Genomic DNA, 26,547 nt, shown 5'->3' with positions numbered 1-26,547 from the left:
TTCTCGAAGGATTCTTTAAAAAATCTACCATGGATTTCCTTAGGATTTTTTTCACGATTATTGTTTCAAAAACTTTTCTAGCGGTGCCTTTGGATATTTTTCCAGAAAATCTCACAGGAATTTCTCCTTTTCTCAGAGATCACTTCAGAAATAAATCTTATGGTTCTCTAAGAAATTTATCCAGAAAATATTCCAAGGATTTCTTAAGAATCTCCTGCCTGGAATTTTTTCCTTCAACTCCTTTAGTCATTCCACATGAAATTTCTTCAGAAATTTTGCCTTTGATTCCCTAATTGAATCTTCTTAATTTTTTTTAGAAATTCCTCCATTTAGGGAAACTTAATTTTTTAGATGCTACGTAAGTATTATCATCGAATCTTCTTGAGTTTCTCTAGAAATTACTTCCAGGGTAAGCATTTGGACGAAATAAGACTCTTGCATAACACTACTCGCTGTCAGTGCCGCATTTTGCGCTTACTGGTTACTTCCGAAATTGTTATATGAATACCTTCTGAAAACTTCCTTTGGGAATTTCTCCAGTTTCATTCTGAAAATCCTCCGCAAAAAAGTATTTAAGAAAACATTCCATGCAATTCATTTGCAATTTCTACATTGTTTCTTTCAGAAAGTCCTTTTCGGATTTATAAACTCGCACAACGATCAGGAAACCAAAAAAGTAGGAAATGTGTATAGTTTCGCCTAATGCTTTCTTCCAGAGTATGAAACTCTCGAGATTCTAACTGGAATTCTCAAGAATAAAATTCTTTAAGTTTTGCTCAAGGAATCTGAATGATATCTCCGGAAATTCAGCCAACAATTTGTTTGAAAAGTTTCTCCGAGGGCTTCTTTTTTTATTATTTTTTTTTTGAAAAGTTACTTTGAAAATTGCAGCAGAAATTCATAGATGATACCTACACGTCATTCTACGAAGACTGGCGAGAGAATTTCTACAAAATATCCTTCAGACATTTGTTTAAAAATTTCCTCAAGAAATTCCTTCAAGGATTTTTTAGATTTAGTTAAGAAATACCAACGATGGTTCTTTCATAAAAACCTCCTGAGAGTTCACCGAAATTTGTTTAAAGATTCCAAAATGATTTTACCAAGAATCCTGTAAAATTTTCACTGAGGATTCTCCTACGAATTTCTCAAGCAAACATTTATAAATTTCTCCAAAGAATCGTCTAAAGATTTCCTTAACCTATTTATTTTTTGGGAATTCTTCTATCAATTTCACTTTCAAAAATTCATCGGAAGCTTCCTGTCGAAATATCTACTAAAATACCTTTAAAAATTTCTGTAAGGATTTCTCAACAAATTCCATCAATGTTCTTCCAAGAGGGTTCCTCCAGAAGGTTCTCAAAACATATGATATGTATGAATCTCTGAAGATTCGTCTGAAAGTTCAATTAAAATCCCTACGATGGCGAATTCAACGATTTCACCTATATTTTGTGAGAATTCCACCAGAAATTCGTCAAAAAAATCTTTCTCAAATTTCTCCCAAAAGTTCTTCAGGAGTTTTAACAAAAATTCCTCGAAAAATTGTATCTTGAAAATTTCACCGACGTTTCTCCTTGAAATTTGTGTGAGGACTACTCCACAAATAATTCTGAAAATTCTCTTAAAACAATAAGGTCTTCTTAAGTGGTTTCTTTCGATTTTTCCTGGAATTTCTTCAGGAATTCTCTAGGTGTCTGGCTTTCTATTGAAAATTTCCGAAGGAATATATTCTACATCACTTCTATTTTTCATTTTCTTCTAAAAGGTTTCATACTCAGAAAGTTACATGCCACCAAAAAGACTAAACGTTGAAATACTTTGCAGTAACCATTTCAAATTAAATCAAATCTCTACTGCCAAGCTCGCCATTACCTTATTTTAACAGAAAAAAAGGACACTCATTCGGCATCCCTCTGCCGTCTGTAACATTTGATGAAAGCTCCTGATTTTCGTAATTAGTTTCCAATTTCTTTCATGTCCTCGTTCCACGCTCATCGCTATCAACACCAGGCGAAATTAAATCACCCATTTTTGCCACCCGGCGACTATGACTACGACGACAGGTTTGGCCCGACCTTTGGGACTGTGGCAAATAGGTCACCGAGTGCACCACCTCTAGTAGTCTCCGCCAGAGCAGTCAGCTTCCTTCTTCCATTTGGGTGACTCTCGATTTTACTTAGAGCCACCCGCACGCTGGAATAAATCGTCCATGAAATTTGAGAACGATTTCCCATTGGGTACTCGAACGACGCTCCGACCTTAAGGGTTCGCTTTTTACGCGTTGAAACTGTTGAAAACTAGGCACAGTCAAGGTTGACCCTAATCAATGTCAGAAGCAGCCAGATTCTAAGCATATTCGAGAATGAGGCGGTGTTTTTGGGATATCAGCACACACCAGCAGAAGGATATTCAATTGCAAACAGTTTTAAAATGATAATTAAACCTTTTGGTGACGGACTGTTTTGCCAAAGCTGCCACAGCCTCGCGAGCGCAGTTATTTTTTCTTTTTTTTTTTATCTGTATTAAGGATAAACATCAGACAATACAAATATGGCTGCCACTATGGCCGATCCCTACTTACTTTTTCAAGAGCACCAATCTTAAAAATTCGTAAACAAATGCGCTCTATTTAAAAAAAATTGCTTCTTTTTGAAAGTGATCAAAGCCAGGATGAACAAGTACGGCTTGGTTCTATGCTGCGTTCGTCATATTTGTGCCTCTAAAGTTTGTATGGAAAATTGCAATAGGATTTCTCGATGTTTCACCTTAACGGGATTTTCAGCCCTCCCTTCCGAAGGAACTCACACTTAGTGAGCTTGTCGGGAGTGAGATTCGATCCCCGGTCCTCCGCATAATAGTCACGTGTTTTGACTATCACACCAAATCCGCTCCACTTTGAAGGATACCTTTCCGGGTCTAAGTATACTGATCACTGCCCAACAATATTTCGCTGAAAATCAACATTCGAAAATTGTTTGTCTTTTTATGTGGTTCAAACTGCTATCTCATTTCCGACCACTCTCTCTGCCCTCTAATGGCGGCGGCAACGAATAGAACATATATCGCCCAGCTGGCCCCGCTGCAGTCGGTAACCACCACCGACCGCCACCTATGTATGTGGCCCCCGATTGTACTGCTATGTGGTGGAAGCTCATTCAGTCCGACGACGACGCGCGAGAAAGCTCCACTGCTGCGTTCCTTCGTTATCAGCTAGAAAACACTGAAACCAAACCGAGCTGACTGCTGCTGACGCTGACATACAACACCCTTGAACGTGAAAATGTTTTCAACATGGTTTGGGGCAGCAAGGGCTGTATGCGCGGGCTCTGAGGCAACGCGAGCTGAGTGAAACAATATAATTTAAGTCGGCATCATCGGAGCCTAAATGAGTCATAACAGTCACATCACGTGTGCGAATGCTTGTACCTTCTACCTATACTCCCCAAATGCCTAGGAGGAGCCGGTTCCATTTGTGTGTACCCTCTGAGCTGGCTTCGGGCTGATATGATTAGGCGGCTGCGAATGCTCGCTCTGCTCGTTCCGTTTGTGATTTGCTATATGCAGGGCTCAGAGTCAGATGAAATTCGAATTTTGAACAGCAACCACAAGCAGTCGCGGCCGGCGTAGGTGACTGTTTCGTATTTGTGATAGGTACGTATAGAAGGAGGCAATGAATTAGGACCAATTGCTGACATTATTGCACACATGAAAATATGATTTTAGTGGTGCCAAGAGTGTGGTACTGTCATCCGGCCGTTCCAAATGACTGAGGATGTTCTCCACTTTGGGATTGCTGGTGATAAATTTTGGGGTCCACAATATTTTACCAAAGATAGTCGATACCTAAGCATGGTTTCTTCATTCATTTTTATTGGTTCGATGAATGCTGCATTGCATACTGTTATGATGATTCGTGAGAATTGAATACTTCTCAACCTGGTTCATGGAAGCTTTACAATCTGTCCGTAAATGACCGAAACAATCAAAATTGTCCCAATGAATGAGGCGTGTCACACGAATCAATTTTAAACCTCGAGGCACAAGGGTGTTTCTGAGAAAATCATTGGTTGATGGATTACGACTGTTCTTGGTGTACATATTCTTTTGAGAATTTCTTGGTTTTTCAGTCCGATTGTGAGATCAAAAACACCTTATGTTCTCTTACTGCGACGTTTCGATTCGTATCGGTTCTTTATCAAGGAATCTGTATTTATTCGGAATATTACAATTATTTTCGTTTTACAAGACACTTTACAAACAATTAACACATTACCGAGTTTTTGGTCGTTTTTTCGTCATGTGGATTTTTCAATCTTTCAACTGTCATTCGATATTCTAGCTGCAAATAATTGACTGTCAGTCTTTGCAACGAATTTTTGTCAAGTTTTACTTACTTTCCCGTCCGTTTTCATCCGGAAAACCGTAACTTAAATCACTAGTGATCGGAATTCGGACCTGTTTCGCTACTGTATGTCTACGTTTTCAAAATGACGGTTGATGATTTTAAACTTCGTGTGTTATGTGTTCGGTTCTTAGTGTGTTCGGGTGATTAGCTTGTGTTGTGTTTACATTCGTTCTGTTTTGATTTTTTATTTTCGTCATCTGTATGCTTTTTTATCGTGTGGAGTAAAGCAGCGTAGACTACGTGCAGGTTGTATGTGTCTGAGCGTTTATTTACCGTTTGTGGCGTGTTTTTTGATGTAACAACTTTCCAAAATGGGAAGATTTGATGGTCTATATGTCCTATCTAATATCTTCACATTGTCAAGTTTAAATACATGGTCATTCCCTGCTGCGTGGTCTACTAGTGCTGTCTTTTCCCTAATGTTTATTATCGATGCGTCTGTGTTCGTGTGTCCTGCTTCTCTCAGCGCCGTAAGTTTGCGTACGATGCGTAGAACGATGTCCAGATGTGCGTGCTTTCAGCTTTGTCGTCGTCATTCCAATGTAGCAGTCATCACAGTTGTCGCAGTCAATTTTGTACACAACGTTGCTTTGCTCGTCTCTTGGAGTCTTGTCTTTTACTAGTGGTAGTATCACGAGGATACAGCTATGGAAGCGAAAGAAAACGAAACAGATAGGGAAACAGTTTTTCGTTCGCTCATCAATATCGAAGACCTCTCACACTCGGTAATCAAAACACAGAGAAGGGACTATCCAACAACGAATTTCGCCACCAAAACAACAAACACGGTTGGGGTGATAGTGTCTTGTAAAACGATAATAATTATAATGTTCCGAATAAATACAGATTCCTTGATAAAGATCCGATACGGATCGAAACGTCGGAGTAAGAGAACATAAGGTGTTTTTGGCAACAATTTTCGGAATTTTAGTGAAAATTAAAAAATATATTCTATTTCAACGGTTTAGCAGTTCAGAACTCCTTTCTCTTACTTTCCGTAGAATACCTTTTTAATTTTTGCAAGGAATGCTTCCGGAAGTTTTTATAAATATTCCTCCAAATATATCCTCGGAAGAACTCCTGGAAGAGTGTGTGAGCTTTTCCGCTCTTTGAAGGAAGCATGGCACTAGACAACGGACTTACATGCAACGCCCAGTGGCACAGCCGAAAACTTTTCCTGACAGCTGCGGCGGGAATCGAAATCCGCGCTCTTCAGCACGATGCGACTAACAGTATGGTGACACTAGCCGCACGACCACGGAGCCGCACAATTTTTGGAAGTATTCGTGGTCACAATCTCAGAGGACTAGCTGATGAATTCGCTACAGTAATTTTCGGAGAAATTTCTGCAAGAATCCTCTAAATACTTTGTAATGGAGTCCTCAAAGGAACTTCCAGGAGAAATATTGGAGTTTTTTGAGGAATTTTCTGAAAACTCATTGAAGGCTGAGATGAAATATGGGTCATTCCACGCCAAGTGACCGACCGCTTGCAATCGACCATCACGGATTTGAACCAAATTTGGCTGAAACATTTGTTTAGATGGAAAAAGAAAAAATCCAAATTTTGGTGCCGATCGGATCACCCCTCGGCCCGTGGCAGCACCCCTCGTTTTGGCCGATATGAAAATTATCCTCTCTTTCTTTTATTTTTATCATTGAAACGATTGCACCTACACATTTTTGACCTTCGGCTTTTTTAAAAGAAATCGTTCAGGGAATCCAGAAAAAATATTATTTTTTTGATACAGTGTTGCCAGATATCATATTTTTCAATTTTAAATCTAAAAATCGATTTTTCTCAAAATACGTATATTTTGATTTTAAAAATTTTGATTCCATCGTGTTTATCAGACGTTTTTCTATCGAAAAAGCTTAACTCCCCAAGGTAATTTGCGTCGTTCCTGAGATATGACGTTTTTAAGAAAAATATATTATTTTTTTCATATAAAGTATCATATAAAATCAGGTGCAGTTTATAAATTTCGTAAAAAAAACATTGTTCGATGCAATATAATCACGTTTTGTGCTGATTTGAACAATATCGAGTATAAAAAAGGATTAAAAAAATTGTGACAGTGTTGCCAATTTACCTTTTTTATTATACCATGAAACCAAACCTTCAAGTGCTTGACAATGCACAGGTTATTCTGAAAAATCGCACCATGTGTGTTGCAAGATGTGTGAGCAAGATAAAAAAAACACATCCTCTCTCACGACCCTGTTGTTGACATATTCTTCACAGACAAACAGACGTAACACCTAGAAAATTTTTCGCGAAAATCCATCGCCTAGTTCACACTAGGTGAAACGTCTAATGCTTAGAAAAATGATGTGTGCACCTCTGGTTGTGAAAGCTACAACTATAAAGGTTTAAAAAGAGCGTTAAAACCGTGTATTTGGATTTTTTTTCCAATGTTACGTCTGTTTGTCTGTGTTTTCTTGTTTATGGTCCTATCTGATAAAATGACCCGATAATTGACAGTTATTGTAAGTTTGATAGTTAGCAATAAAAAATTGGTTTATTGGAAAAGATGAGGATAAATTGTTAAAATATAAAATGTATCTATTGTGAAATTCATTCCAATTGTCATTTTATTCATTTCAACGATATTGTAGATGGAAGTGTTGCCACACATGCCATTTTTATTGTAAACATCTAATTTACACGAAAGCTTTCGTAAATAGATAACACCAAATAAAAACAAATGATTTCTGTTTTTTATGCATAACGAGCACATTTGGCAACACTGCATGAGTATGAGCATAGATGGCAACACAATTCATAATTGCTACTCCATGGTTAATCGCAGCGAACGATTGTCGCTTTAGTTTGTGTGTTTACTTATCAGCGACGACAGCAGCCACTTCGATCACTCACCAGCATTCTTCACCATTCGCCATTCATTCATTCGCTTGCGATCAAAACTGCGACAAACGGCAACGAATAGCCATGTCAAGCAACGTGTGCATGGCTTTCCACTGGTGATGGGGTTGCATGCTTGATCACGACCAGGCTTGGAAAGCGTCAGCGTCAACACGGGTCGTTACGCGAATTTTACAGAAGTGCTTCTCTCAATGTCATCGAATCGGGAGACAATGACCAAGAGAGTCTAACAATATTCGCTCATTTTTCGGTCATGACGGAGCGTGACATGGTTGTAAACAAGGCAATTCCTACAACATTCATGGATTTTGTCATTGTTTAAATCCGTCAAAGCATGAATGTATGTCCTCTCTATCTGTTAAATACAACGGCTAGTCTAAATTTGGTTGGACCAGGTGAAAATTTTAATTTCAAAGCAATATGAAAGTTTCCGTCATGACGCTTGATCATTGCAAAACAACATGACGAAGTGCGTGAGTGCTCGTTTTGTCTTGTGACGATGAAAGGGCCTACTTGTTCATCGTCATGGGAAGCTCACGACCAATAACAGCGCTGATCACGACAATGCGTTTGCTGCATCTTTCTCGATTCGATTCAGCAAAGAGGAGTGAATATGAATGGAGTGAGGCGAATATACCGATCCTTAATATGATACAATACATTGTCGATCTGGGAGTCACCTATAATTGATCGAACAAACGATTTGATTTATCGGAATTAACCTTTGCGTATAACCGATCTCTTTTCCATGCAGAAAAAGCCTAAGAAAAGTAGGCTCTAGGGAGCAAACGCCACTAATCCATTAGACTCAGAAATTTTTGTTCATTCTTCGCCACGAAGAACAAACAAAAACTCGTACCATATGCAATCACATCAATAGACAACACAATACTCAACACTGTTCTTCACTTCTCTGCCCGGGACAATAAAGGACATGATCTATTATTTTGCAATCCAGTAAGAGTAAACGCAATACTAAGCATCCCCGCACCTATTGTTTGCGTTTCCGCTATTCTAGCATACTTGGCAACACTGCTGTAAAAATCAATCAAAAGATATTTTTACAGGGTTTTTTATAAGGAGTTGGACCTTCGAATATAAAATAAAAATATTGAAGTCTGAGCTACCAGTTGCGCGATGATTCGTAGTATCTAATATTATCTAATTCGAAAGGATATCATACTTCATATTTTATCATAGTCCATATTTTCAGGTTCAGCTTCTGAAATTAGCTGTGGGTCATTGAATGTAGTTATATCGAAATTACATTTTCAGCACTGTTGCTTATAAATTCACTCATCAAATGTTTTCCTGAATATAATTTACGTCAATGTTGCCAAATGTACTAAACCTAAATAAAAAAATACTTTTGGCTTGTTAATTAGATTTCATACTAATGTTCTAGTAAAATTAAGATTTATACAATAAATATTACATATTTGGCAGCACTTCTGTTCAGATAATGTTAAAATATATGAAATTTGTTTAGAATTGATGATCTCAATAGATACATTTTTTTAGTTCAACAGGCTATGCTAGTCCATTACGATAGACTCATAATTGATGAACTGGCAACACTGTAACATTTTTTTAATCCTTTTTATACTTGATATTTTTCAAATCAACACAAAACGTCTTTATATGGCATCGAACTATTTTTTTTGCGAAATTTATAAACTGCCCCTGATTTTATATGATACTTCATATGAAAAAAATGAATATTTTTTCTTAAAAACGCTATATCTCAGGAACGACGCAAATTACCTTGGGGAGTTAAGCTTTTTCGATCGAAAAACGTCTGATAAACACGATGGAATCAAAATTTTTAAAATCAAAATATAAGTGTTTTGAGAAAAATCGATTTTTAGTTTTAAAATTGAAAAATATGATATCTGGCAACACTGTATCAAAAAAATAATATTTTTACTGGATTCCCTGATTTCCTTTAAAAAAGCCGAAGGTCGAAAATGTGTAGGTGCAATCGTTTCAATGATAAAAATAAAAGAAAGAGAGGATAATTTTCATATCGGCCAAAACGAGGGGTGCTGCCACGGGCCGAGGGGTGATCCGATCGGCACCAAAATTTGGATTTTTTCTTTTTCTACCTAAACAAATATTTCAGCCAAATTTGGTTCAAATCCGTGATGGTCGATTGCAAGTTTTCACATTTTCTCGGTCACTTCATATGGAATGACCCATATTAAAGAGACTTTTCGTTACAATATATGGTTAAAACTTTGGAGGAACATCGGGTGGATTTCTCGTAGAAATTTCGATGGAGTATCTGAAAAAAATAGGAGAATCATTTCTGAAAGAAACATTGAATAGAACCCTTGTTGACATTTCCTGATGAATACTCGGATAAACTTCCGTAACTGCAATTTCTCGAGGAATTTGGAGGAATTTGAGGATTTCTCGGAGAAATTTGAGAAGATATCTCTGAGAGCTCCTTCGAAGGAATTTTTGAAGGAAATTTGGAATAACTTTCAGATGAACCCTCGGAGTAATTTGTAAATTTATATATTTGGGGAACTTATGGAGAAATTATTGAAAGATTATTGGACGAATTTGTTGAGAAATCTTCGCAGAAACTCTTAGAGGTAATCTAGTTGACATTTCTTGAGAAAACTTCTACTTCTGAAGAAAAAAAAATATATGTAGAAGCAATCAAAAAATTAAAGGACATTTCTAGAGGATTCTTTGGAGAAATTTATAATATTATATTGTCTGAGGACTTTTTTATTAAAATCCTCGGTGAAATTTCTGCAGGATTCCCGAGAAGAGTAATAAGATACGTTTTAGAGGAATCATTGGACAAGTATTCGGCAAACTTCCAGGATGGTTCTTTGGAAGAACCATCGTTGGAATTTCCTAATAAATCCTTTAGAAAATCCCTTGCAAGAATTTTTTTAAGTCATCCTTGGAGTAATTTCTGAACGACATTTTGTAGAAACTTTCAGACCAGTCTTCGGGGAAATTTTTGTAAATGTCATCTGGGAATTTCTTCTGCATTTTTCATGGTAACTTTCGGGGAAAATTTCAAGAAAAAAATCTAGGAGAAATCTTGGAGAAACTCTTGAAACAAATTGTTGGATGAACTGCCGGAGAAATCTCCTGGACATTTTCTTAAGCAACCCTTAGAGTTTTTTTTTACCTCAGAATAAAATGAAATACTGGAAGAAACCCGAAAGAAAATATATGGAGAAGTTCTTGTGAGAATTTTGAATTATTCTGAAAATGTAGGAATCCTTCCTACATCCTAGAAATCTTTGTAGGTATACGTGGAAATTCTCTTTGAAAGGATCGTTACAATATTTACGGAGAAATCCAAGGAAAATTTCTAGAAAAAATTAAGAAAACTTTTCTAAGGAAACAGAGAAACGTTTTTTGTTATATTACAATCGACATCAAGGAAAAAAATCAGGCAAATTTCTCTAAACTTTTTCTGACGAACTTGAGAAGAGTATTTGTTTTGATTAATTACTGGAAGAATTCGTAGAGGTACTTCGACGATTTATTTGAGAAATGTAAAAAATGTGTAGAAATTTCTTTTTTTATTGAAAATTTTTCATACAACTTGGATATAAAATTTAATGACATTTTTCGTAGAATTAATTGAAAACTTTTGCAAGATTTTTTCTGGTGATCCTTCAGAAATTTCTCCAGAAGTTTTTTAAGAAATTTCGTCAGAAAAATATACTCCAAAATTTATTCCTTGGCATTTTTTTAATTTTTTTCTATGCATTTTTGGAAATAGTTCCCATTCTTTCTCGAAATTTCTGTACAGATTCTTTTATTCAGGGATTTTCTTCAGTGCTTTTGCCTGCAATTTGTGCAGGTATTCCAGTGGTTTTTTTTTTCAGGAATACCTTCAGATTGCTTTCGAAATGTTTCTGATATCATTGCAGAAAGAGCATTCTTGCTATAATTCAGTTCAGGAAGAATTTCTTTCAATATTCCTCCAGTTAATTCTTTAGAATGTCGAATCCAGGAGCTCTCCTTGGGATATTTTCACGAGTATCACGAAAAAATCTCAATAGATTGATCGAGAAACGAAGCCACGGAATTCTTCAAGAATTCCTCCTGGGATTTCTTTCCGGATTATTAGGAACTTTCCTCGAGGATTGCTTCAGAAACTCGAGCACATTTCTAAAACTTTAGAAGGAATTCCTCCAAGAGTTTTATTTGGAATTAGAAATTTCTAAAGAAAATTCTGAAGAAGTTCTTTCACGAATTTCTTAAGGGTTTTCTCTTTGAGTTCCTCCAGGTATTCCGTCAGAGATTCCATCAAAATATGAAATTCCATTATTTTTTTTCATCTGATTCTTGCATAAATTTGTGCAAACATTTTAGCAGGAATTCCTCAAGAAATTTCTGAAGGAGTTGACTTCGTAGACTCCTTCAAGGGTTGTTATAGGGATTCTACTAGGGATTCCTTCTGGGAATGGGAATTTTCAGAAATACTTTAAGTATTTCCTGTTGGAATTCCTCTAAAGCTTTTTCAATGTATTTTTTTAGATATTTCCTCAAGCATATCCTCAGCAATTCCTACAGGCATTTCTCAAAAAATTCTTTCAGAAAATTCTCCAGAGATTGATTTAGAAGTTTTTCCAGGTATTTCTCAAGGAACTGCCTTTTGGAAACATGTTTTTGGATTTATTTATACCTTAATTTGGTCGGCGTTCAGTCAGAGTGGACTACGCTATTTTTCAGGCAGGCAAAGATAAGCTGGGGAATTCGTTAAACCTGAACTTTTCGACGTTATTTCGATGCAGATGTGTCATTACATAAAAGAATAATAGTATTTCTATAAATATTGCCAGAGATTTGAAATTTCGAGTGCTTGCAGGACATTTTCTCGAAATTATTAAAAAACAGATGGTCCGGTCTGACTTAACGCCGACCATTTAGGAATTCCTCCTGGTTTTTTAACGGTGATCCTTTGGAAATTTTACGAGAATTTTTTAAAGAAATTTCTTCGGAAAAAAACGCCAGGGATTATTCCATGGCATTTTCCAGGAAACTTTCAAGGAATACCTGAATGGGAGTTCCTCAATTTTTACCGGTATTCCTTCAGAGCTGCATTTGTTTATAGGTTTTCTAAAGAATTTCTCCGCTACTTTTATCTGCATTTTTTACAGGGATGCGTGTGAATTTTTCTCAAGAATACCTCCAAAAATTTCTCCATTGTTACTCCCAGAATCTCTGCCAGGGATTCTTGCAGAAATTCCTCAAGGTGATCTTTAGAAATCTCCTAGGAGTTTCTGAGACAAACTCCTCCAAAAATTCCTCCAGGGATTTCTCCATGAAATCCTTCAGAATTTGACGCAGTCGAAATGCTCATAGAATACTAAGCTGAAACGCAGGCTTTGTCTCAGTTGGGACGATACACCAAGAAGACGAAAGATGAGAGTATTCCAAGGAGTACCTTCAAGTATTCTTCAGGGACTCCTCCAGAAAATCCTCCGGTGATTATTTCAGAAATGCTTCGTGGATTTTTATTTTCAAGAAATTCGTTCAGATTATTTTTACGAATTTCTTCTAGGAATCCTCAAAAGTTTTTCCTTCAGAAAATCTTCAAAGAGTTACTTAGCACCGAGGATCCGTTCAAAATTAGTTTCAGATATTAGTATTGCAATTTATGGATGAAGTTCTGAAAAAATCTCTGCAGCAATATCTAAATGAATACCGGTAGATTTTTATAAACGAACCACAGGAGCAATTAAAAAAAGTTCTAAAAAAATACTTTAGAAATTAGTCATTTATCCAGAAACTTTTCATAGTATTTTTCTAGGAATAGCTGAAGAGGGTTTTCCAGTTCTTTCTAATATTCCTTCAGAGATACATTTTATCAGAGATTTCCCAAAGAACTCCCCCACTACTTTTGTTTGCAAATTCTGCAGAGATTTCAGTGGATTTCCTCCAGGGATTCTTGAAAAATTCTTCAATAAGAGTTAAAGGCTTTTTACAGAAAATCCTACAGGGATTTCTCCGGGTAGTTCTTCAAAAATTCTTGCAGGATTTTTTTACTTCCAGAAGCTTTTGCGAAGCTGTGTGTGAGAGATTTTTTCCATGAATTCTTTCAGGGATATCCCAAAAAGTACCTTTTGGTATTTGCCATTGACTCCTCCATTGTGTAGAAATTTTTCAAGAATGTTGTTCAGGAATCTCTCCCAGAAGAGATTCAAGAAGTTCTTCTAGGAATCATCAGAGGTTTCTCTTGGAGTTCTTCCAAAGATTTTTTCAGAAAATCCTTCAGATATATGTTCAAGTATTACTCCAGTATTTTTTTGTGCAATATCTGGAATCCCAGGCGATATTTTCGACGGAGCAATTTCAAAAGAATCTATATACAGGGGATGGCCAAAATGTTTGGGATAGGCAACTTTTTTTCTCCCACAAAAAAATTCAACATGCTGTAACTTTTCATAGAGTACATTAAAAAATCTCAAATTTTGACTGTTTGTCAACCTATTATATGTGCATCATTGGTACAAATTTGGGGTTGATTGATTAATATTTCGCAAAGTTAGAACCGTTCGCGTAAAACACTATTTTTTAGACAACTAATTTTCGAACTGTCATATCTCGGAAACCAGTGTACCGAAGTGAACGATTTTTTTAACGTTTATCTACAATATATTGATACTTAATACGACGTTATAAAATGTAATATTTCCTCACGGCGAATTAAGTTATACCGGGTTGAAATGTTTACCCATATAGAGAAAAACAAGTCAAATTTACAATAACACACAAAAATTATCAAATGTGTTCTTCCTTCAATCTAAATAGGCTCTAATATATCTGAATAGAGATAATTTGAGAACAGAAGTGGAAAATCTTTGGATATCAGCACTAAATTTTTTTAACATTGATGTAAAAAAAACTACATTTTTTCGAGAAAAATCCAAAAAGTGTCAATCCATGATAACTTTTTTCAACGTTTAAAAAGTACATATGTTTTAATAGTTTGTAAAGCATTTACATATTGTTAGTTTACGTTCAAAATTTCATTAAATTCGGTTCACTGGTTTCCGAGATATGACAGCTCAAAAATGAGTTGTCTGAAAAATAGTGTTTTACCCGAACGGTTCTAACTTTGCGAAAGATTAATCAATCGAGCCCAAATTTGTACCAATGATGCACATATAATAGGTTGACAAACAGTCAAAATTTGAGATTTTTTGATGCGCTCTATGAAAAGTTATAGCATGTTGAACTTTTTTGTGAGAGAAAAAAAAGTTGCCTATCCCAAACATTTTGGCCATCCCCTGTATATATAAAAATGCAGTGGCATACGTGGGACCGCGCATAACGAACGTCGGTTTTGGGTCGTCTTTGTTTTGTTCTGTTAGTTTTCACCCAAGGAAGGTTTATGAGGCAAAAACCATGGGCAAAATGAGTGTTTAAAAAAAAAATTGGGATACATTTTGAACGGGGACTTGGGCTTGGCCAGAGGCTTGAAACGTCAAAAAACACAGTAGGCAGGACAAAGTTTGCCGGGTTCAGCTAGTATTTAAATGAATTTCTAAGTAATCCCTGAAGGTATTGCTTAATGAATTCCAAGAGGGCCAGAATTTAAAGAGAAATCGCTGGATCATTTTTGTAGGATTTTTTAGAGGAATTTCTGAGAAATTAATGAAAGAACTTTTGAAGTTTTTTGAATCAGAAATGACTGAACGCATTCTTTAAATACTGAGGGAGTCTCTGGAAATAGGATCTCTAAAGATATGCATGGAGGAATTTCCAAAGCAACTCGTGCTAGATATCCTAAAATAATCCTTTGGGAAATTTCTTTAGAAATTTCGAGAGGTAGAGCTAGCGAAATATCTTAAATCTCCAAAATAATTACTGAAGTAGTCTCTGATAAAAAAAATTTGCTTGATTTTGTAGTATACCAAAAAAAAAAATTGGCTAGTTATTGTTAACGGCTTTGTTTGGTCTGCATCCAGTTTTTCATATATTTCGTTTCAAAGGATATGATTACTACATAAAACATAAACCCAGCAAATTGTAATGAAACTAAAGAGGAACTTAGGTAAACATCTACTTCTACACTATTAGTTAGTAGAGCATTGTTCAAGTACCTGATGTTTCGAGTTATAAAGGGTGCTTTCCGACGGTGCTAATAAGCTTACCTGTGAAAGAGAAAAGAAAATTAACCAATTAATGATGATACTTCAGACACGATCAAAAAATGTCACTGCTAGTTGGTCGAAGGTGGTTTTTTCTTCTATTAAGGTAATTTTAAATATTTGGTTTTCACGTACATGGCAAATGTGAACTTCACTCATGTTATCACAGTATCAACAAGTGGGCCTTCAAACGGCTCTACATCGCCTATAAATTTTCGAAAGAAATCGATACCTTTGATAACATTCTGAGCGCCCGGGGGCTGTCAAAGCTGTATTGTGACAAAATGCCATCGCCTTGCCAAGAGAAATCATATGTTAGGTCTGGAAATCGCAACCCGCTGACTGAGCGGAAGTGCACAACAGAGCCGGAGAAGCAAAGCAGAGCACCACCATTAGGGTGGCCCACACTTATATGAAAAACAAAAATTTCGAAAAATGCCAAGTCTTACCTCCTGAATCAGTTGTTTTGGACTCCCAGATGCTACGTTCAAAATTTGAGCAAAATCGGTTGAGCCTAAGGGGACGCTCAAAACGCTTGAAGTTTGTATGAGAAAACTTGGCCAAATGTATGCAGAAATTTTAAGTTTTCGAATTTTGCCGCTAGGTGGCGCTGTAAGCGTTCAATAAATACACCCTTTGATATTATTGTAGGTGACTATATGCCAAACAACTTTGTCGAAGACCGCGAAGTGATCCGACGGCTTTGAAAAAGTTATACCCTAGGCAAAGTGAGGCAAAGTATTGAGATTTAATTATTGATATTATTCCTTTACATGTATTGAAAAAGCAACAATAAAGTTTATCCTCACTTTACCTAGGGTATAACTTTTTTCACAGACGTTGGATCACTTTGCGGTCTACGACAAAGTTGTTTGGCATATAGTCAGCTACAATAATACCAAAGGGTTTGATTATTGAACGCTTACAGCGCCATCTAGCGGCAAAATTCGAAAACTTAACATTTTTGCATACATTTGACCAAGTTTTCCCATACAAACTTCAAGCGTTTTGAGCACCCCCTTAGGCTTAATTGATTTTGCTCAAATTTTGAACGTAGCTTCTGGAAGTCCAAAACAACTGATTCAGGAAGTAAGACTTGGCATTTTTCGAAATTTTTGATTTTCATATAAGTGTGGGCCACCTTAACCACCATGCATTGCCGGTCGGTGCAGCGTCATAGTTGTCGGTCGGTTGGTTGCCGTCAATGTCAGCGTGTGAGCATGTCCGCTCTAGCTATGGCAATCGATACCACTTTTCCATCTATTATACTCACAGTTCAAAATAAAAAGTAATGTTTATCGGTTAAGGATCATCACCGAGGATCTTTACTGTTATTCGGTTCCCCAAATAACACCTAAGAGTAATGTTGTTGCATTTTAACAGTACTTTGGTCAGAATGTAAAAGTATTGTACAATATCCCTTTTTTCAACTTGTAAAACTAGATGCTGCTGGATAAAGCTTCATAGCATGGCATAGTATAGTTAAAACTAATGGACCTTAATCAAGATTTGAACTCTGCTCTGTAGGGTTATTACGAAGATAAATGTGAGGTTATACTATCAATTTTTGAAATCGATGCAATCAGAAGAAAAAAGGTACAACTACAATACTTTTTATTACGGAATTACATAGAACAGTCCTTACAATATTTTTACAGTGTAACTTCTCCGGCCCAAAACACATACCGATCGCTCACACACATGCTACCTACACCACCCATATCATCGATTGGCTCAAGCTTCCTCCCGTCGTCACGTCGGTCGTCAAATACAAACGCACTCGGTTGATTTGAGCTCTAGTTGGGGCTCTGGAGCATCCATTAATATCAGTCGCAGAAACAGTCAGAGTCCGCCAAGCTGCTGGATCCTATGCACTTGGATCCGCTTCGCTTCGGTCCACTCCGCTTCGGTTGTTCCAATCGGTTTCCATGCATCCACCCTCGCCCAGTTAATACCCGTTGGCACCTACATCAAACCATTGCTGGATGCTATGAATAATGCCGCGGCATCATTCCCATGGCGCAAATGGAAGTCATCTTGATTGACATTCGATACCGATATTATTACTTAGCTTGGCAATTGTAAACCGATGACTTTTTTCAACCCCCTTTGACGGTTGTCATCCGGCGTGGCATGGCGTGCTAAAGGACCCGAAGGGGGTTTTACGCTTCCCGACTTTGGCTTTCAGTGACGAAATGGCTGCGTTGCACTATTGTACCGTCAATCGGTGCCATGTTAATCGTGGTCATATCTTTGTTTTATAAATGAAATTCTAAATTAGAATGCCATTATGCAGCCGTAAAAAGCTTCACTAGATTTAGTTTTAACGCATCACCGATCAAAAGTGACTCCCAGATCTCACATCCTACCCTACTAATAAATACCCCATCCGTGCTGATTGTGGGGACGCAGAGTACTCCAGTAATAATAACCATTACACTCTAATATTTCTTTCCCTTCCAACTTGATTGTAAGGACTTGGCCGGCGTCGATATGGATCTGGAATGTATGAGCTGCTTATATTGCACCTTGAGAATAAAGTAAAGGAGTGTTCTAGCCCCTTGTTCAGTTAGAACTCAGTGCAATTCTTACCAGTTCAGATCAATCGCGGAGGAGCAACCATTGAGATGTACAGTCAGTTTAAGCTAAGCTAAACTAAGCTAACCTTTTTAAGCTCAGATAATGTGTTCCGCACGCGAAAAAACCGTTCTAATAAACGTGAACAAACAAACGCAAATACGAGAACAAGCAAATATACACCGTGAACTGGAACTAGTTCCAACTGTTAATATGGGCGTTCTAGAGACCGTGACATCTATGTAGTTCACGGTGTGCATTTCTTATTGTTGTTATCGTTGCTATGTTTCCGTGACTGAGAGTGCACGTATATCGGAATGGTTTTTTTGCGTGTGCGTAAAACAATCACAAAAACAATCGGTTGACATAAGTGAAAATCGAAATTAGTGTCAGCCTTATTTAACTAATCTTTGGAAATTTGTTAGGCTAATCATTGTAGCCTTTATTCTTTAGTTTCTATTTTAAATACCGTCTTCTTTATAACTCCCAGAGTAGTGAATGGATTTCCACAATTTTTACACACAATAATCGTGAGTGTGTATTTAGGATGTATGCAAAATTTGAACTAAATCAATCAATATACAAAAAAATTGTTCATACACCAATCGGACACATCTCATACAGAACCGGATGGGGGCTACTATAGCCTGAAGAAAGCGGCCATCAATCGTTTATTTAGGTGAAAGAGTCATTTATAATGTATAACGATACACATATTCGATTGTATATGCTACGTTGATACATTTCGAATGAATTGATCAACCCTTTGAAATTTATGAATTGTAGAAACAATGCTTACAGACCAAATGTTCTGATACGTAATGTACGTTATGTTTTTTCGCGTCCTGACAAGCAATAAACGGTCTGTTTGAAGAATAATTCCAACCAAATGAAGGGAAAACTATTGCTTCATAATAGTTCCAAAGACATCAAACAGATTTGAATCATATTTTGAATTAAAAAATCAATATTCAAAAGTGTCCACAGTAGCCCTGCATTTCAAAAGTAACCCCGCACGACGGTAGCTTGTAATTAGTTTTGAAGTACCATCGATATTTCCTTCGGGCACTTCTTAGGTAATTTCTTTGGGAAATTTATTGTCAAATTTAGAATGCATTCCTACAGCAATATCTTTGGAAATGCCATTGCCACATCTTTGGTAAATTATAGGCAATGATTTCCGGAATTTCATTAGTATTTTTTAATTCATTTGGAAACTTTTTCGGCTGTGATTCTGCTTGAATTTTGTAAGTTTTACTTAGGAAGGGACTCGTCGGAAAAAAAAATCCGGACCGAATAACTGAATTAACTCCTACATTATAATTGTATCGACATTTTTAAAGTATTTTTTCGGATAATATATATGAGTACCGGGTAAACGTTTCTGAGAAAAAAAAAATAAGTTTCAAAGGATTTTCTTGTTAACTTTCAATGGCACTTTTGAGCGATTTGGAACAATATATTGAAGAAATATTTAAAGAAAATTAATCACTGATTTTAAGTAAGAAAACGTTACATAATATTTTATAGATAATTTACGACAAACCTTAATAAAAAAGTGAAGGATTTTTTGAAAGAAATTACAAAAGCAAATTGAAAATTATTTGCTAAAGGAGTTTCTAAAAAATATTTTAGAATGAATTGGAAATTTTCACATGACTCAAAATAAAGACTGATGAAATTTCGGAAATTGTTATTCAAGAATTGCCAAGGATTTATTGATAGCATTTCCGAAATTGCTGAAGAAATTCACAATAAAATTAAAAATACATTTTCCAAAAAAATTGCCAAAAAAGCTCCGTAGGAATTATCGAAGGATTTACAAAAGAAATTACAGAGAAAGAACCAGAAGAATTTCCTAGTGTCAGGTCATTAGGCCGAATTGTGTCTCATTTTTGCCGGTACGTCGCCAGTGGGATAAATCCTGCTTCTTAGCTTAGTGTTTTATGAGCTCTTCCTCAATTATTAAGTGAGAGTTAGCGCTGCCAATGACTTTGTTGTATGTGTATATTGTCAGGCACGAAGATACACTAAGTATAACCAAGGAAGTCAAGGAAATTTCCTTCACGATCACTTTCTGGACCGACAGGGAATGATTTTTCCTTCTTTTGAACATAGATCGTTCTTTCTAGTATCATTTCCAAAATAATTTTTGGCGCTGAAACTGCTGATATTTAAATAATATTTTTTCCTTCTTTTAAAAATAGACTATTCATTCTAGTTTCATTGTTGAAATAGTTTTTGGCAACAATTGTTGAAAAAGCTATCCTCCTAGAGTAGAAAAAGAACAGATCTGTTTCCAGTATCATAACTGCAGAATTGCAATTTATCCTGATGACCATTCGGCCTAATAACCTTCGACCTAATGATCCTGCATCGAATTCCTCAAACGAATTTACGAAGAACTGTCAAATCATTTCTGAATAAATGCGTGAAATAATTCACAAAAAAACTGCAAAGGAATTTCAAAATCAACTAGAAAATTATATTTATATTAACTCCCGAAATCTTATCAAAATTGAAATCCTAAATAAAGTCATTCTCCAGGGCTACAACTAGAACTATTTTTAAAATGTATTATCATTATTTCACACTGAAATGACAAATAATCAAGAAGATGGAACTTCAAAAATGCATAATCAATACATCCTCGTAGGCTGGTTACCAATATGATACGCAAAATTGTGCCTGTTAATACAGCGCATTTAGTTCACCACTGAACTATCGCACAAGTTCTCAAGAGTGTGAAGACATAAATGAAAGTGCGCGATTGCAACAAATCAATTCGATATCTTCAGAGCACTTGTTCAGCATAACTCAACGAAATAGTGCACCGAAGACATCAACTGGATTTGATGCAACCGTTAGGCTAACTGAAGATCCAAAAAAAAATTATCTAACTGGATTCATTACCTAAATGGATTTCAAGGTAGCAAAGAAGTTTGAAAAGGGCAGGTGGCTAGCAAATGCAAAGGGGAAGGGGGTCACGGCTTTCAGATTTAAAGGAGTAGGTCAGAGGGATTTCAAGGAAATTAAAAGTGAGTGAGGTCAGCGGCGTTTCAGGAGGTTTCACTTTTCAATGCGTTTCATGGGTTTCAGGGGATTTCATAGGCGTTTAACGGGGCTCTATAGGCTCGCATGTGAGCTTCACGATGATTTCAGAGATGTTTAAAGCGTTTTAATGCGTTTCAAGACGTTTGAGACATGTTTTAGAGGGCTTCGGAAGCTTTCAAGCAATTTCACATAGATTTCATGGGGGTTTCAGAGGCGTTCTAAATCGTTTAAAGGCGTTTTAGAGCGTTTTAGGTGGTTCCAGAGGAATTTTAGGGGCTTCAGAGGCTTTCAGGTGAGTTTAACACAGATTTCATGGGGGGTTCAGAGACGTTTCAAGGCATTTCAAGAGATTCCATAGAGGTTTTAGAGGATCAGTAGTAGCTCTCAAGTGAATTTTGTGGAGCTTTTATGGAGGTTTCACAGGTGTTTCAAGGCATTTCAATGCGCTTCAGAAGGATTCAGAGAGGTTTCAAGGGGCTTCAGAGGCTCGCTGATGAATTTCCCGGAGATTTGTTGAGGGTTTCAAAGGCGTTTCAAAGCATTTCCATGCATTTTCGGGTATTTCAGGAGGTTTTAGAAGGATTTTAGTGGGCTTCAGAAACTCTCAGGCAGGGTACCTGATTTCCACTTTTCATCTTCTTCCACATTCGAAGACAGTCAGCAGCGAACGGTTGTCGCTTTAGTTTGTGTGCTTGCTTGTCAGCGACGACAGCAAACTCCTGCGAACGATGGGGATCCACACTTGGAAATTACTCATTCGTCCACATTCGTATCGCAAGCGATCGAGCGGTGATGCAATTCGTGAGTGATACGAGTAATATTGTGAACATGATTTTTCGATGTTTTCAAATAGTTATTTTTTAAGCACGAGTCGTACATTTATCCAACGATGCTTGCCGAGTTGGATAAATACGAAGAGTGCTGAAAAAATTGAGTTTTGCAACGAGTTCCATATAAAACTTTATGCAATGATTTTTTTCATTAAACAACTCATTTGAGTTGTATGATGTTCATAATGCAACCCAAACGAGTTGCATTATGAACATTATGCAACTTTTTTTCATTACTTAACTCATTTCAGTTGCATAATGAACCAGTTTGGAAAAATTGACCATTCTGATACCAAAATGAGTCCTATAAAATGGAAATTATGATACTGAATTGCATAAAAATGTTTTGGGCTGCAAAACGGTGAGTCGATAAGGAGAGCGTCCAATATAGCTCTGGTCCTCACAAGTTCCTACCTCATGCTTCCACGGGTCAAGCGATGACAAAGACCGCCAGCTAAGAGTTGTGTGCTTAGCTGGTAGTGCAGCCTGGGCACTGTTGTCCTTCTGACTTCAGCTAGATTGAGGAGGTACGATCCGAGTGTCTGTTCACCAAGGAGGTGCGGCTCAAACAGCGTCTGTTCTGGCATCCAGCGGCTGAGTAAGAAACGCTGCACCACGCCCAGCTAGATCCAAGGTAGTAGCCCCATCAGCGTGGTCGTCCTAGTGTTGGTTGGGACGTTAAACAGAACTGGCACGATGGCCCTCCGGCGAGACAGGAGTGTTGGCGTAGGCCCAATAAGCCACCCGTAAAAATCCCCATTGCGAATAACATAGGAGAAAATACGACTCGATACAATCGGCAAAGACCCACGCGACGAAATAAGGACTACGATTGGAAACTTGGAACATGGAATTGCAAGTCACTAGGTTTCGCAGGATGTGACAGGATAATCTACGACGAACTACATCCCTGCAACTTCGACATCGTGGCGTTGCAGGAACTTTGTTGGGCTGGACAGAAAGTGTGGAAAAGCGGGCATCGAGCGGCTACCTTCTACCAAAGCTGTGGCACCACCAATGAACTGGGAACAGGATTTATAGTGTTGAGCAAGATGCGACAACGTGTGATCGGGCGGCAGCCGATCAACGCAAGGATGTGCATGTTGAGAGTAAAGGGCCGTTTCTTCAACTACAGCATCATTAACGTCCACTGCCCACACGAAGGGAGACCCGATGACGAGAAAGAAGTGTTCTACGCGCAGTTAGAGCAAACATACGATGGTTGCTCGCCGCGTGACGTGAAAATCGTTGTCGGCGACATGAACGCGCAGGTAGGAAGGGAGGGAATGTACAGACCGGTAATCGGGCGAAACAGCCTGCACGCCGTATCGAATGATAACGGCCAGCGATGCGTAAACTTTGCAGCCTCCCGTGGTATGGTAGTCCGAAGCACCTTCCCCCGCAAAGATATCCACAAAGCCACCTGGAGATCACCCGACCAACAAACAGAAAACTAAATCGACCACGTTCTAATCGACGGTAAATTCTTCTCAGATATAATCAACGTCCGCACATACCGCAGTGCGAATATAGATTCGGATCACTACTTAGTCGCTGTATGCATGCGCTCAAAACTTTCGACAGTTATCACCACGCGTCGAAGTCGAACGCCGCGGCTCAACATCGAGCAGCTGCGTAACGTAGAAGTGGCTCAAGACTACGCGCAGCAGTTAGCAGTGGCCCTACCAACGGAAGAGCAGCTTGGCGCAGCTACACTTGAAGATGGCTGGAGGGACATCCGATCCGCCATAGGTAGTACCTCGGCTACAGCACTAGGCTTCGCGACTCCGAATCACAGAAACGACTGGTACGACGGCGAATGTGAACAGTTGAAAAACGAGAAGAGTGCAGCATGGGCGAGAATGCTGCAACACCGTACGAGAGCGAATGAGGCACGTTACAAACAGGCGCGGAACAGGCAGAACTCAGTCTTCCGGATGAAGAAGCGCCAGCAGGAAGAACGAAATCGCGAAGCGATGGAAGAGCTGTACCGCGCTAAGGACACACGAAAGTTCTATGCACTGAAAATATATTTTGTTGCATTGTACGAAATCGCTCGTCATGTTTACAAATGCCATTCGTTGTTTTCTGCAACGAAAAGCTTCGTAATGTGTATGAGTTCTTTTCGTACAAAAATGCTCCGACACATTTTTCTGTCTCTTTTTTTGTCGGAATGACATTAAACATGCTTAAAAAAATACCACACGTTCGTTCACTTGGATATCACAGGCTTCGAATCACGTATCTTCTGATTGATACCTACCAGTGCTAACCACCCATCTGTGGGCGCTTGTTGAAACCATCCGAAAACAACCAGAACGCTTTCCACTTTGGTTCTGTTTATAAATAACTTTTACTTCCAACCGAGAGCATGTTTCCTTTCCTCTTCTCGCACACGCACCGTCATATGCTCATGAAAACAGGTTGCTTTGTATTCTCTGAGATCCAATCAATCGTCAGTGATGACTGCAAAACTTTGTTGCTTTCTACGAAGCAAAATTTTCTTTTTACGCATGGTTAGTAGAAAACGTTTGACATTTGTATGTTTTGTTTTATTCTACACAGCTGGAGCTAAAGTCTACGAATGCGCAAGTTGACCGCGTGTCGGATTCGTGATTTCGTACATGATACTACTCCATTTGTATTGTTTCAGCATGGTGGTACGAATGGACCGTACATTCTACGCAAATTGCTTTCAATTTACGAAAACTAGTTTTACGAAACATATTCGTTGAGGTTTAACGAAAGAATATTCTGAGTGTGAGAAGCTGAACCGCTCGCGCAGAGGCTTTGTGCCACAAGCCGACATGTGCCGAGATAATCACGGGAATATTCTCACGAGCGAGCGTGAGGTGGTCGACAGGTGGCGGCAGCATTACGATGAGCACCTCAATGGCGACGTTGCAAGTACCGAAGGTGGCGTGGTAACAGATCTAGGAGTATGTGCACAGGACGAAAGACTTCCGGCCCCTGACCTTCAAGAGATTGAGGAGGAGGTTGGCCGGTTGAAAAACAACAAGGCCGCTGGAGCAGATCAACTGCCAAGCGAGCTTCTAAAATACGGTGGAGAAGCACTGGTGAGAGCACTACACTGGGTCATTACCAAGATTTGGGAGGATGAAGTATTACCGGAGGAATGGATGGAAGGTATCGTGTGTCCCATCTACAAAAAGGGCGACAAGTTGGATTGCGGGAACTATCGCGCGATCACACTACTGAGCGCTGCCTACAAGATACTCTCTCAAATTTTATGCCGCCGTCTATCACCGATTGCAAGAGAGTTCGTGGGGCAATATCACGCTGGATTTATGGGTGAACGCGCTACAACGGACCAGATGTTCGCCATCCGCCAGGTGTTGCAGAAATGCCGCGAATACAACGTGCCCACACATCACTTGTTCATCGATTTCAAATCGGCGTATGATACAATCGATCGAGAACATCTATGGCAGATTATGCACGAATACGGATTCCCGGATAAACTGATACGGTTGATCAAGGCGACGATGGATCGAGTGATGTGCGTAGTTCGAGTATCAGGGACACTTTCGAGTCCCTTCGAATCTCGCAGAGGGTTACGGCAAGGTGATGGTCTTTCGTGCTTGCTGTTCAACATTGCTTTGGAGGGTGTAATAAGAAGAGCGGGGATAAACACGAGTGGGACGATTTTCACGAAGTCCGTTCAGCTGCTGGGTTTCGCTGATAATATTGATATTATTGCTCGTAAATTTGAGACGATGGCGAAATGTACATCCGACTAAAGGGTGAAGCCAGGCGAATCGGATTAGTCATTAATGTGTCGAAGACAAAGTACATGATGACAAAGGGCTTCAGGGAGGAATCATCGCGCCCGCCACCCCGAATTTATATCGACGGTGATGAAATCGAGGCGGTTGAAGAGTTCGTGTACTTGGGCTCACTGGTGAGCGCCGACAACGACACCAGCAGAGATATTCAGAGATGCATTGTGGCAGGAAATCGTGCTTACTTTGGACTCCGCAGAACTCTACTATCGAATGAAGTTCGCCGTAGCACGAAGTTAACTATTTACGAAACGCTGATTAGACTGGTCGTCCTCTATGAGCACGAAACATGGACCCTACGTGCAGAGGACCAACGCGCCCTTGGAGTTTTCGAACGGAAGGTGTTGCGTACCATCTACGGCGGAGTGCAGATGGAAGACGGGACTTGGAGAAGGCGAATGAACCACGAGCTGCATCAGCTGCTGGGAGAACCAACCATCGTCCATACCGCGAAAATCGGGAGGCTACGGTGGGCGGGTCACGTCATCAGGATGTCGGATAGCAACCCGACTAAAATGGTTCTCGAGAGTCATCCGACCGGTACAAGAAGACGTGGAGCGCAGCGAGCTAGGTGGGTCGACCAAGTGGAGGACGATCTGCGGACCCTACGCAGAGTGCGGAACTGGAGACAAACAGCCATGGACCGAGTGGAATGGAGGCGGCTACTATGTACAGCAGAGGCCACCCCGGCCTTAGCCTGACCGGTAAGGTAAGGTAAGTAAGTTTTTGCAATTACGTGCCATACGATTGGACTTTTCAATTGCCGGAACTGTGCAGAAATGGCCTACTTTTCTTAACTAGCTCAAGAGTGCCGAAAAGTAGTACTTTTCGGCACCTTTGCAATGGTACAC

General features: G+C 38.6%; 1 protein-coding gene across 9 annotated transcripts in view; it reads right to left on the bottom strand.

Moving 5' to 3' along the window:
• The window catches only part of LOC109403214 (protein alan shepard), a 789,956-nt gene that overhangs the window by 126,012 nt on the left and 637,397 nt on the right, over window positions 1-26,547 (bottom strand). For 7 of the 9 annotated variants that reach the window (XM_062853105.1, XM_062853104.1, XM_062853103.1 and 4 more), the window contains one exon: window positions 15,385-15,435. The exons of the other annotated variants lie outside the window; for them this stretch is intronic. In XM_062853105.1, coding sequence (XP_062709089.1) covers window positions 15,385-15,435 — 51 coding nt within the window. The remainder of the gene's footprint in view (window positions 1-15,384; window positions 15,436-26,547) is intronic. 9 annotated transcript variants of the gene reach the window in all.

This window comes from Aedes albopictus, chromosome 2 (assembly GCF_035046485.1).
Source record: "Aedes albopictus strain Foshan chromosome 2, AalbF5, whole genome shotgun sequence".
Lineage (NCBI taxonomy): Eukaryota > Metazoa > Arthropoda > Insecta > Diptera > Culicidae > Aedes > Aedes albopictus.
This window is presented reverse-complemented; position numbering and strand designations above follow the sequence as displayed.